Source organism: Staurois parvus, unplaced genomic scaffold (genome assembly GCF_062004578.1).
Source record: "Staurois parvus isolate SC_StPar_1 unplaced genomic scaffold, SC_StPar_1.0 ptg000706l, whole genome shotgun sequence".
Classification (NCBI taxonomy): Eukaryota; Metazoa; Chordata; class Amphibia; order Anura; family Ranidae; genus Staurois; species Staurois parvus.
In genome coordinates this window covers 2,747,191-2,761,249 of record NW_028318502.1, presented here as the reverse complement: position 1 = coordinate 2,761,249, position 14,059 = coordinate 2,747,191, and the positions used below count along the sequence as shown (strand labels likewise).

Genomic DNA, 14,059 nt, shown 5'->3' with positions numbered 1-14,059 from the left:
CAGGTACATACACATATAGAGCACAACGTAGTCAGGCAGGCCCGGTCGATAACTATCGGGCAGGTAGGTACAGGAGGAGCAGACGGAGAGTTGTCAGGTCATGAGCCGGGTACAGCAACTAACGGGCAGGTAGGTACAGGGGGTCAGGCAGAGAATGGTCAGGGTCACAAGCCAGGGATCAAACAGGAGAAGTCAGCAGAGGTTAGGATCAGGCAGGGTCGGCAACAAGTCAGGCGGAAACAAGAACAGGAATGCAGGTTACAAGATACAGGGGCCCATGGAAAAACACACACCAAGGCCCTGACTGTGAGTCTGGCCATTCCTTAAATACAACCCCTGCAATCAGCTTCAGGTGTTTTGGCTGATTGCAGGGGTGAGTCTCTGATTGCTGAGAGCCCCCGCTGGCCAGCCCTGGTACTGCAGCCCACAAGGCAGGTGAGTCCCACCGTTATTGGCAAGTCCATTCCTGACAGTACCCCCCCCCTCAAGGAGCGGCCTCAGGATGCTCCAAACAGTCCTAGCTGGGTAAAATGTTCCACCGCCCGGGTCCGGTAACTAACGGGATATCAAAGACTGGCCCGTCGGGCTGGGCACCGGACAGAGGCCCGTCGGGCTGGGCACCGGACAGAGGCCCGTCGGGCTGGGCACCGGACAGAGGCCCGTCGGGCTGGACACCGGATCACCAGGCGGAGCAGCGGGCACCAGCCACCAGGCTGGGCGGCAGGCACCGGGCCCCCAGGCGGAGCGGCAGGCACCGGGCCCCCAGGTGTAGTGGCGGGCACCGGGCGCCCAGGCAGGGCAGCGGGCACCGTGCTCCCAGGCGGAGCGGCGTGCACCGGGCCCCCAGGCAGGGGGATGGGCACTGGGCCCCCAGGCGGGAAGGTAGGCACCGGGCCCCCAGGCAGGGCGGCGGGCACCGGGTCATCTGGCAAGACCGCGGGCCCCGAGCCAGGCATGACAGCGAGCTCTGAGTCAACCGGCACGGCAGCGGGCTCCGAGTCAACTAGCACAACAGCAGGCTCCGGGTCATCAGGCATTGGATCGTCTGGCTCGACAGCGGGCATCGAGTCATCAGACACGACAGCGGGCATCGGGTCACCAGGCATGACAGCAGGCACTGGGTCATCAAGTACCGGATCGTCTGGCTCGACAGCGGGCACCGGGTCATCTGGCTCGACCGCGGGCATTGGGTCACCAGGCACGACAGCGGGCATCGGGTCACCAGGCACGACAGCGGGCACCGAGTCATCTGGCAAAACAGCGGGCACCGAGTCATCTGGCATGATAGGATCATCAGGCTGGATCAGTTCATCAGGCTTGGTACAGACATCAGGCTGGGTAGAGAAATCAGGCTGAAGTGCGGGTGCCGAGGCACCAGGCTGAACCACGGAAGGTGGGTTCTCAGACGGCAGGCTGACCGGTTTGGATACTGGCAGGATGGTACTGGTTGGAGAATTTTCGCTTTTTTCTGGTTTTAACTACTGGAGCACTGCAAGTAAACGCAGGTCTGTAAACGAATGGAGCAGCTGAAGACAGAGAAGAGCTGGAGGATGGAACAGAGGAGGGAGCAGTTGCTACAGAGGACTTCTTTACAGGGTTAAAGAAAGGATAGGTGCAGTGAGTGGGAGCAGGGGACTGGTATGTGGTAGTTAGCAGAGTATACTGGGCCGTCACTGGGGGTGCTGTCGGGGATGCAGGAAGAGTGCCTTGAGCAGAGGAATGATGTTGCAAGCTGACTGAGGCTGGGTGTAACAAATCTGTCCATGTCTGCAGTACTGGTTTAACAAAACTCAGCTTACACATACTGTCTGATCAAAGACTGCACTGCCTTTATGCAATCCATAAATACATGTGATGGACAAGCTGCATAATGCTCATGGAAACAATCTGGATCATCCTCCAACAACCATACCAGTGATTCCACTTGATCCACACTAAATGGGGGAAAAAAGTCATTCCTGCTTTCAGGGGTACAGGACCGAGCCAACTCAGCACAAACCTGGATCAATGGCTGCACCTCAGAAAACTCTGTGCCCTGATCTACTAGGCAATGAGCGATCCTTATACACTCTAGTAGTTGATCTCTGGGATACTCCTTCAGAGTCTGATAAGCATAGTCTTTGTCCTCAAACACTAGCAGAGATAAATACACCACCTCATCAAGATCCATCCTTCCCAGCAACAATAAGCCAAGATGGCCTGCCTGTGCAGCCACTTCTGGTCAGGTTTTTGGGCCTTGGTGTATGTATGTCAGGGCTCCGGGTATGGCCAGAGGTGTGTGTACTGACACAGGGAAACACAGGTTATAAATAAGAATTTATTAAGACTAACAATACAAACATAAACGCAGTGCACCAAACCCCAAGCTAACACAAATACATACAAGGTGAAACAAACCCAAACCTAAACTGATATAGATACACAGGTACATACATATATAGAGCACAACGTAGTCAGGCAGGCCGGGTCGATAACTATTGGGCAGGTAGGTATAGGAGGAGCAGGCGGAGAGTTGTCAGGTCACGAGCCGGGTACAGCAACTAACGGGCAGGTAGGTACAGGGTGTCAGGCAGAGAATGGTCAGGGTCACAAGCCAGGGATCAAACAGGAGAAGTCAGAAGAGGTCAGGATCAGGCAGGGTCGGCAACAAGTCAGGTGGAAACAGGAACAGGAATGCAGGTTACAAGATACAGGGGCCCATGGAAAAACACACACCACGGCCTTGACTGTGAGTCTGGCCATTCCTTAAATACAACCCCTGCAATCAGCTTCAGGTGTTTTGGCTGATTGCAGGGGTAAGTCTCTGATTGCTGAGAGCCCCCGCTGGCCAGCCCTGGTACTGCAGCCCACAAGGCAGGTGAGTCCCACCATTATTGGCAAGTCCATTCCTGACAGTGACGCTGAAGGAGCGTTGGGAAAGGTAGGAGGTGAACCAGGAGAGAGCAGCGTCCTTGATGCCAAGGGAGTTCAGTTTGGCAAGGAGGAGAGGGTGGTCAACAGTGTCGAAGGCCGCGGAGAGGTCGAGGAGCAGGAGGATAGAATAGTGTCCATTGGCTTTGGCGGTTAGCAGGTCATTGGTGATTTTAAGTAGGGCGGTTTCGGTGGAGTGCAGGGGGCGGAAGCCAGACTGTAGGGGGTCAAGGAGGTTGTTATCAGTGAGGTGGGCACTTAGGCGATTGTAGACCAGGCGCTCAAGGAGCTTGGAAGTGAAGGGCAACAAGGAGATGGGTCTAAGGTTGTTAAGGTTAGTGGGGTCAAGGGAGGGTTTTTTGAGTATGGGGGTGATGTGTGCGTGCTTTAGAGGGGAGGGGAAGGTGCCTGTGGAGAGGGAGAGATTGAAGATGTGGGTGAGGGAGCGGATGATGGAGGGGGGGGGGTGACTAGAGGAGCTGTGAGGGGATAGGGTCCAGGGGGCAGGTGGTGAGGCGGGCTTTAGTGAAGACCTTAGAGACCTCCTCAGAGGTAGTTGGGCTGAAGGAGAGGAGTGTTGGGGAGGTGATGGTGTGCGAGGCATTGGGTATAGTAGGGGGTAGTGCGGCTATGAGGTCGGGGGAGGGGACGGTAGAGGGGTTGGAGGAGGGCGGGAGGCTGAGTGGAGAGGTGGATTGTGAGTTGACAATGTCCTTACGGATTGCGTCAATCTTGTTCTGGAAGTGAGTGGCTATCTCGTGGGCAGTGAGTGAGGTGCTGGGTGGGGTGGGGGGGGGGGGGGGGAGAGCAGGGATTTGAAAGTGGAGAAGAGCCGACGAGGACAGGTGGAGAGGGTATTGATGAGGGTTACAAAATAGGCTTGCTTGGCGGCGTGGAGGGAGGTGGTGTAGGCGAGGTAGGTGGCTTTATAGAGGGAGAACGCGGGAGGGGATCTAGTTTTGCGCCATAAGCGCTCCACCGCGCGACTGCGTCGTTTGAGACATTTCGTGTGGTCATTTTGCCAGGGTCAAAGCGGTCGGGGTCTAATGCTATGAGTGGTTAGGGGTGCCAGGGAGTCAAGGGCAGCTAGCAGTGAGTCGTTGTATGCCGTAGTGGCCAGGTCAGGGCATGACAGAGGGAGGATGCTGTCATACAGACGGTCAGTTGCTGGGTGGAGATGGGTCGGGTTCAGATTGCGGAGGTTACGGGTGATGGTTAGACGCTTCAGGGGGGGGGAGTTGAGGGAGGGGGAGATGGAGAATGTGAGGAGGTGGTGGTCAGAGAGAGGGAAGGGGGTGTTAGTGAAGTCGTGGGGGGTGCAGAGGTGGGAGAAAACGAGGTCCAGGGTGTTTCCGTTGGAGTGGGTGGAGGACTGGGTGTGCTGTGTGAGGGGGAAGGAAGAAGTGAGGGTGCGATGTAGAGGTGTTTTGGGGGAGTAGAGTGGTAGAGGGAGGCAAGTTTGGGGATGGAGGAGAGGAGAACGAGGAGGAGGAGTGCAGGTGGCATGCTAGGGTGGGCAGAATTCTGATCTGGTCAGAGAGGAGGGAGGTTTCGGTCAGGACATGAGGATGAGGAGAGTCCGTTATGCCGTGTCGGAGTTCATCAGTGACCGATCGTAGGAGGGGAGAAGGAGTGGTGGGCGGCTGGGGCCGCAGCTGGCTGGTTGCAGTCTGTGGGTGCTGTAAGCCGGCATCCGCGGGTGTTGTGGCACGGCGTCGGTGGGCACAGTGGTACGGCGGCTGGACGAGCCATGGGACGCGGTGATAGGAGGTGATGAAAAACATATCAAAAAACAAAAAATTGGGTTAACTTGCACTTTAACATCTTTCCTGCCACCCTATAACAGATATACTGCTAGAGGGTGGCAGGGCTGCGGAAAATCACACACACACACACACACACACACACATATATATATATATATATATATATATACACATATATATGCAAAATCACACACACGTATATATATATATGTATATATATATATATACAGTATATGTGTGTGTGTGATTTTGCGTATATATGTGTGTATGTATATATATATATATATATATATATATATATATATATATATATATATGTGTGATTTTGCGCAGCCCTGCCACCCTCTAGCAGTATATCTGTTAAAGGGTGGCAGGAAAGATGTTAAAGTGCAAGTAAACCCAATTTTTTGTTTTTTGATATCTTTGTCATCATGTATCACTGTATTCAATTTTTATAAGTATTTCATTTTTGTGAATCCTTTTCAGCTTCTTACCCAGAGATCACACCAGTAGCAGCACTTCCTGTAGCAGGCTGACAACTCTAAACCACTACCTCAATATTAGCAGCAGCATTGTCAGCCGGCCATGAATCCTCCTCCAGGGTGAGGCAGTGGCTTAGTGCTGTCAGCCTGAAATAGGAAGTGTTGTTCCTGGCAGGATCTCCAGACTGTACACAGAGAGGCAAGATGGCAGCTCTACTGAGAAGCAGATTTGGGGTTTGTATGCACTTTAAAGTGCAATGGAAGCCAATGGATAAGGAGATACAGTAACACTTGGCCACACACTCGTATTGAACCTCCAATGGTATGTAACACAAGTAAACTTTTTTTTTTCACTTTCTTTTAGAAGTTGGAATCTCGCTGTGTGGACGCTTGTTTGCCCGGATACAGAAAAAAGCTAAAATCTTCAATCCACTCTTGCTGCTATGACTGTGCCCCATGTTCAGAAGGGCAAATATCTAATAAGACAGGTATACCTTATCTTACATATACAGTTTTATGTATTATTGGTTTTTAACTTTACATTGAAAGTCACATGTGGAAATGCTGTAACTATTTAACCTCTTGCCGATCGCAGATAGCCGAATGAAGGCTTCACTGTGAAAGCCATATGATGTCCTCCCCCAGGGGTGCACATCTGGCGATCTCAAAAATTCAAAAATGTTTACCTACTTACCTGTACAATCACAAGACATTCATAATACAACAGGAAGTTGGAGGAGGAGGAGCCTGAGCATGGCGGAGACGGAGAGAGTGGAGTAGACTCTCTCTGTTAACCCCCCCCTTCCCGGTTTACCCCCGGAGGTATCTTGCTGGCTGCGCCGTGGACTTACCCATGTAAGAGGGGGTCCTTGGCGGTTGAGAAGAGTCCGTGAGGGGATGTAGGAGGAGCAGGGTGTCACCAGGAGGTAAACCCGGAACAAGTGTCTGGTTGACAGGGAAGCAGCGGGTTCACGTGACAGCCGAGGGGAGGAGTGCTGGGAAGGAAAAAAGCCGGCCGGCGTCCAAAGGAGCCGGAGAGATGCCGGCTTGAAAGGACAGCAACCTGCCTGCCACCTGCAACTGAGAGTGGACAAAGGAAGAAAGTGGGGACCTCAGAGGAATCCCCCTAAAAGAGTGAGAACAAGGACAAGAGAGAACCCGGGAAGTTGAAGCTGCCTCACTGAAAGAGTTACAAGGAGGAGGGTGAGTGAGAGCGGCTGGACTGCATACTGTCCCTGTATATAATGACTGTATAAGGACCCATAATGTAGAGCTTGGGGAGGAATATACAGAAGAAACAGGGGGGATTCCTAAAGGGACGGAAGAAATGTGAACATTCCCAAGGAACTAGGCTTAGCACATACCCCAGAGATTAAAGAAAAGGAGATGGTCTTATAAGGAAAATGAAAAATAAAATAAGTAAAGGAAGTGGACCTAAGTACCCGCCATTCTGGAACGATTAGGAAATATACGTCCCAGCGTGACCCCACAAATGTGACCCCAGAAAGATCTCCGGGGGTATGTGAAAGGAGTGTTATGGAAACCAGTTTGGATAATAGTGTCAGGACAGAAAGGGCTAATAATAGCCAACAAATATCAGAGGGAATGGAGTTGGGAGAAAATGAAGGAGAACTGCAAATCCCTAACAAAAAGGAGATGGCAGAAATGTTTAAAAACTTGGAAAAATCCATTAAGCAAGAGATGGGGATTATTCAGAATGATTTGGGACAATTACTATCAAGAGTAGAAGAAACGGAAGAAAAAATTAAAAAGCATGCCCAGGCTATTCCAGACTTAAAAAACCGGATAACAGAGATGAGGAAAGAACAAAAAAAATTGCGATATATGTTGGAGATACTAGGAAATTGGCATAGGAGAAATAATCTAAGGATAAAAGGAGTTCCAGAGCTCACACAAGGAGAAGATCTAAGAGGGACAATGTGTGAAATTTTAAACTCCATCATGGATAAGCCTAAAACTGAGACATTCGATCTACATAATGTTTATAGGATATGAAGGTTTCAACGGGATCGGGTGGAAGAGAGAGCAAGATATCTAGTTGTACAATTCCATAAATATGGAGAGAGGGAAGAGATATGGAAGAAGATAAAAGGAAGAACAAGTATTACACATGGAGGAAAAAAATATACAAGTTTTTGTGGATCTGACTGCAGAGACAATGTGGAGAAATGTGGAGAAAGAGATCGCTGAAACCACTATTAGAACAGATGAAAAAACAGAATATACAATATAGATGGGGTAGCTCAGTGTGCTTAATTGGATGGAAGAATGGAGTTTCTGCATCTCTGAGATTCCCGGATGAATTAAGAGACTTTTGTGAGACATTTAATATCCAAGGAATAGAGATTCCAGGATGGGAGGAGGAAGAAGAAGGAGAGATATGTGCTGTGGGAAAAGAGGAATGGCAGCTAGTTAGAAGGAGAAATAGAGAATTGACAGAAAGGGGGACATTGGGGGTATTGGGTGGAATGGGGGGAAGGTGAGCCGTACATGGGCAGAGCTCAACCCCAAGGTCGGAATCAAATGTGGCACTAGGGCCACAACTGATTTGAAGGCAATAGTAGGCCTAGTAGGGAGGAGGTTGGGAATGGGAGGAGGGAGGGGTGGGGTTGGGGGAGTGGGGAGGAGAGGGCTATTGGGAGGGAGGTGGGGGGGGGGGGTGTGGGTTGAGGGGGGGAGGGAGGTGAGAGGGGAGGGGAGCATTAGGGGAGGGGGAGTAGGAGGGAATGAGGTGGAGGTATTAAAAACACTCTGCATAAGGAGGAGTAGTATACAAGAAGTATGGAGGATATACGGTTTATAACATATAACATAAATGGGTTGAATTGTCCTGGGAAGAGATTTAAGTTATATAAAGAATTACAACATAGAGAAGCTTCGGTAGTCTTCTTGCAGGAGACACATCTTGAGATTAAGTCAAATATTAAGTTGAACACTAGAAACTATCCAACATGGTTTTAGGCAGATTCCCCAATTAAGAGAGCTACGGGAGTGGCAATAGGGTTTGCAAAAAACATAAGGTTGGAGTTGGAGGAGAGAGAAATAGATCCTAAGGGGAGATTTATATTTTTGAGAGGTAGATTGCATGAGATGGAATGTACAATAGCGAATATTTATTGCCCAAATTGGAGACCGGAGGTATACCTGAAAGGGGTATTGAGAAAACTGATGGCCTTTAGAAAGGGATGGTTGATAGTGGCGGGGGATTTGAATCTCTGTATGGCTCCACAGATGGATACAACCTCTTCTGTGCAGCGAGAGGGAGGTGGGTCTCTGCGAACGTTAAAGAAGGTGATGTATGAGTGTCAACTGGCGGATATTTGGAGAATAATGCATGGAAAAGAGAGAGACTATACCTTCTTCTCTAATGCACACGAGATGTATTCGAGATTGGACTATATAATGGTAGATCATCAACTTATTGAGAGGGTGGTTAAAGTAGAAATAGATCACAAAAATAGAACAGAAAAAAAGCCACCTATAATGGCACAAGTGCCTTGTGTCATAATCATATCTCCGACTCACTTATCATAGAAGTGTGGATCCATAAACCCGAGAAATGCATACTAAACAATATGGTAGTGTGACAAGAGCATCACCACCCAGAAAAAAGAGGTTACTTAAGAAATCCACGCGGAGTAATATGGGTTCAAAAATTAACAAACAATACTTTATTTGATCACATAGATCATAAGGAGGTTAAACATGAGCACGGTGAACATATCAGACAGATAAAATCATTTTAAAAGCACTTGGCGTCCTCATTCCTGGGTAATTTTGGCACATAGAGAACCATATAAGGCAATATAAGGTAATGGTGTGGTTTGATCCTAGGTTTCCATAAATTTCCGACTTGTATTTGAATAAACCATGTATTCATCAGGCGTGTTCTTAATATGGGCCAGGGTATGTAGAGTAGCTTCCTGGTATGTGGAAACTGGAACAAAAAAATATATGATGATATAGGAGCTGAAATCGCACCTAAACCTCACCAAATTACCCTATACAATAATAAATGGACACTTTCATTACCTTCTCAGTAGTTAGACTGTCATACCAGCTTGATAAATGTAGAGACTAGAGATGAGCAAATCGAACCTGGCGAAGTGGAATTCGTTTCGAATATTAGGAAAAATTAGATTCGCGCCGAATCCGAATATTAGCAAACTTCGGATGCGCGAATCGAATTTTCCCCGATCGGCCGATTTTCATCCCTTCTACAGCCGGCAAAAAGTGTCCCTGCAGAGAGCTCCGCTATTTCTGACAGTTCTCTGACAGTTCCTTCACATTTACAGCAGTTGAAACATTGTATCTAGAGATGAGCGAAGAAATGAAAAATTCGATTCGACTGATTCGGCGAATTCGTGGACAATATTCGATTCGAGTCGAATAAATTCGCTGTGAATTTAACTTAAAAAAGGGTGTTTCTAGGCTTCAGAGAGACTTAATATTAGTGCAGAACACTGTACCTTTAATTTAAATGCCCTTGGAGTCTGCTGGGGAAGAGAAATAATACTGTCTGTCAGTATGACATGCAGATGAGTGCCGTCGATCTTAGAATCACTGCACACTTCACTCCTTTGGCCAGTCACGGGGCCAAAACCAGTGTTTGGAGCCACAGTGTGGCGGTGGAGGCAGCAGCAATGGGAGGCCATACAGCAACCTATGACAAAATGGAAACCAGCAGGAGCGTGAGGAGACCTGAAAGTGGCACATGGCAGAGTGGGAGCAATGGGAGGCGGTACAGGGACCCAGGTCACACTGTGGGCCCAGCAGCAGCGTGACCAGGCGGTACGGGGGCCCATGGCCGATATGGGGCTTGGTGGCACCTATGGAAGGCCTGTAATCTGCCAGCAACCTATGACAAAATGGACAACCGCAGGAGTGTGAGGAGATTTCAAAGTGGCACATGGCAGAGTGGAAGCAATGGGAGGCCGTACAGGGACCCAGGTCACACTGTGGGCTCAGCAGCAGCGTGACCAGGAGGTACGGGGGCCCATGGTCGATATGGGGCCTGGCGGCACCTATGGAAGGCCGCTAATCTGCCAGCAACCTATGACAAAATGGACAACCGCAGGAGTGTGAGGAGATTTCAAAGAGGTACATGGCAGAGTGGAAGCAATGGGAGGCCGTACAGGGACCCAGGTCACACTGTGGGACCAGCATCAGCGTGAACAGGCGGTACGGGGGCCCATGGCCGATTTGACCTCATTCATCCCATAGTCCTGCCGACTCACGAATAGCGTGGCCTCCTCAAAGGGCCTGAGCAAGCGCAGGTGTCACACATGAGCTGACAATGGCTGACATCTAAGTTACACAGGGAGTACCTTTATCCGCTTTTAACATCAGGAAATCTGTGATGGCCTTTAGCTGTTCGTAAAGGCGGTCTAACATATGTAGGGTTGAATTACACCTTGTTGCAACGTCACAGCATGAGGAGTCGGTACGGGGGCCCATGGCAGATTACATGTCTGGCAGCAGCAATGGGAGGCCCGTAATCTGCCAGCACCCTATGTCAAAAAATTTAACACACCAGCAGTGTGAAGAGACCTGAAAGTGGCACATGGCAGCAGAGTGTGGCGATGGAGACAGCAGCAATGGGAGGCCGTACAGGGACCCATGAGAGACTCTGGACTTGGCAGCAGCATGAGGAGGCAGTATATAGGGGCCCATGGCAGATTAGGGGCCTGGCAGCAGCTATGTGAGGCCCGTAATCTGCCTGCACCCTATGTCAAAAAATTAAACACACCAGCAGTGTGAAGAGACCTGAAAGTGGCACATGGCAGCAGAGTGTGGCGATGGAGACAGCAGCAATGGGAGGCCGTACAGGGACCCATGAGAGACTCTAGACTTGGCAGCAGCATGAGGAGGCGGTATATAGGGGCCCATGGCAGATTAGGGGCCTGGCAGCAGCTATGTGAGGCCCGTAATCTGCCTGCACCCTATGTCAAAAAATTAAACACACCAGCAGTGTGAAGAGACCTGAAAGTGGCACATGGCAGCAGAGTGTGGCGATGGAGACAGCAGCAATGGGAGGCCGTACAGGGACCCATGAGAGACTCTAGACTTGGCAGCAGCATGAGGAGGCGGTATATAGGGGCCCATGGCAGATTAGGGGCCTGGCAGCAGCTATGTGAGGCCCGTAATCTGCCTGCACCCTATGTCAAAAAATTTAACACACCAGCAGTGTGAAGAGACCTGAAAGTGGCACATGGCAGCAGAGTGTGGCGATGGAGACAGCAGCAATGGGAGGCCGTACAGGGACCCATGAGAGACTCTGGACTTGACAGCAGCATGAGGAGGCGGTATATAGGGGCCCATGGCAGATTAGGGGCCTGGCAGCAGCTATGTGAGGCCCGTAATCTGCCTGCACCCTATGTCAAAAAATTAAACACACCAGCAGTGTGAAGAGACCTGAAAGTGGCACATGGCAGCAGAGTGTGGCGATGGAGACAGCAGCAATGGGAGGCCGTACAGGGACCCATGAGAGACTCTAGACTTGGCAGCAGCATGAGGAGGCGGTATATAGGGGCCCATGGCAGATTAGGGGCCTGGCAGCAGCTATGTGAGGCCCGTAATCTGCCTGCACCCTATGTCAAAAAATTAAACACACCAGCAGTGTGAAGAGACCTGAAAGTGGCACATGGCAGCAGAGTGTGGCGATGGAGACAGCAGCAATGGGAGGCCGTACAGGGACCCATGAGAGACTCTGGACTTGGCAGCAGCATGAGGAGGCGGTATATAGGGGCCCATGGCAGATTAGGGGCCTGGCAGCAGCTATGTGAGGCCCGTAATCTGCCTGCACCCTATGTCAAAAAATTAAACACACCAGCAGTGTGAAGAGACCTGAAAGTGGCACATGGCAGAGTGTGGCGATGGAGACAGCAGCAATGGGAGGCCGTACAGGGACCCATGACAGACTCTAGACTTGGCAGCAGCATGAGGAGGCGGTTTATAGGGGCCCATGGCAGATTAGGGGCCTGGCAGCAGCTATGTGAGGCCCGTTATCTTGCAGCACCCTATGTCAAAAAATTAAACACACCAGCAGTGTGAAGAGACCTGAAAGTGGCACATGGCAGCAGAGTGTGGCGATGGAGACAGCAGCAATGGGAGGCCGTACAGGGACCCATGAGAGACTCTAGACTTGGCAGCAGCATGAGGAGGCGGTTTATAGGGGCCCATGGCAGATTAGGGGCCTGGCAGCAGCTATGTGAGGCCCGTAATCTGCCTGCACCCTATGTCAAAAAATTTAACACACCAGCAGTGTGAAGAGACCTGAAAGTGGCACATGGCAGCAGAGTGTGGCGATGGAGACAGCAGCAATGGGAGGCCGTACAGGGACCCATGAGAGACTCTGGACTTGGCAGCAGCATGAGGAGGCGGTATATAGGGGCCCATGGCAGATTAGGGGCCTGGCAGCAGCTATGTGAGGCCCGTAATCTGCCTGCACCCTATGTCAAAAAATTAAACACACCAGCAGTGTGAAGAGACCTGAAAGTGGCACATGGCAGAGTGTGGCGATGGAGACAGCAGCAATGGGAGGCCGTACAGGGACCCATGACAGACTCTAGACTTGGCAGCAGCATGAGGAGGCGGTATATAGGGGCCCATGGCAGATTAGGGGCCTGGCAGCAGCTATGTGAGGCCCGTAATCTGCCTGCACCCTATGTCAAAAAATTTAACACACCAGCAGTGTGAAGAGACCTGAAAGTGGCACATGGCAGCAGAGTGTGGCGATGGAGACAGCAGCAATGGGAGGCCGTACAGGGACCCATGAGAGACTCTGGACTTGGCAGCAGCATGAGGAGGCGGTATATAGGGGCCCATGGCAGATTAGGGGCCTGGCAGCAGCTATGTGAGGCCCGTAATCTGCCTGCACCCTATGTCAAAAAATTTAACACACCAGCAGTGTGAAGAGACCTGAAAGTGGCACATGGCAGCAGAGTGTGGCGATGGAGACAGCAGCAATGGGAGGCCGTACAGGGACCCATGAGAGACTCTGGACTTGGCAGCAGCATGAGGAGGCGGTATATAGGGGCCCATGGCAGATTAGGGGCCTGGCAGCAGCTATGTGAGGCCCGTAATCTGCCTGCACCCTATGTCAAAAAATTTAACACACCAGCAGTGTGAAGAGACCTGAAAGTGGCACATGGCAGCAGAGTGTGGCGATGGAGACAGCAACAATGGGAGGCCGTACAGGGACCCATGAGAGACTCTGGACTTGGCAGCAGCATGAGGAGGCGGTATATAGGGGCCCATGGCAGATTAGGGGCCTGGCAGCAGCTATGTGAGGCCCGTAAACTGCCTGCACCCTATGTCAAAAAATTAAACACACCAGCAGTGTGAAGAGACCTGAAAGTGGCACATGGCAGCAGAGTGTGGCGATGGAGACAGCAGCAATGGGAGGCCGTACAGGGACCCATGACAGACTCTAGACTTGGCAGCAGCATGAGGAGGCGGTATATAGGGGCCCATGGCAGATTAGGGGCCTGGCAGCAGCTATGTGAGGCCCGTAATCTGCCTGCACCCTATGTCAAAAAATTTAACACACCAGCAGTGTGAAGAGACCTGAAAGTGGCACATGGCAGCAGAGTGTGGCGATGGAGACAGCAGCAATGGGAGGCCGTACAGGGACCCATGAGAGACTCTGGACTTGGCAGCAGCATGAGGAGGCGGTATATAGGGGCCCATGGCAGATTAGGGGCCTGGCAGCAGCTATGTGAGGCCCGTTATCTTGCAGCACCCTATGTCAAAAAATTAAACACACCAGCAGTGTGAAGAGACCTGAAAGTGGCACATGGCAGCAGAGTGTGGCGATGGAGACAGCAGCAATGGGAGGCCGTACAGGGACCCATGGGAGACTCTAGACTTGGCAGCAGC

General features: G+C 51.0%; 1 protein-coding gene across 1 annotated transcript in view; it reads left to right on the top strand.

The window, feature by feature from the left end:
- LOC149445869 (vomeronasal type-2 receptor 26-like) overlaps window positions 1–14,059 on the top strand; it is an 88,437-nt gene that overhangs the window by 37,995 nt on the left and 36,383 nt on the right. Inside the window, exon 5 of the mRNA XM_089653318.1 lies at window positions 5,523–5,646. Coding sequence (XP_089509444.1) covers window positions 5,523–5,646 — 124 coding nt within the window. The remainder of the gene's footprint in view (window positions 1–5,522; window positions 5,647–14,059) is intronic.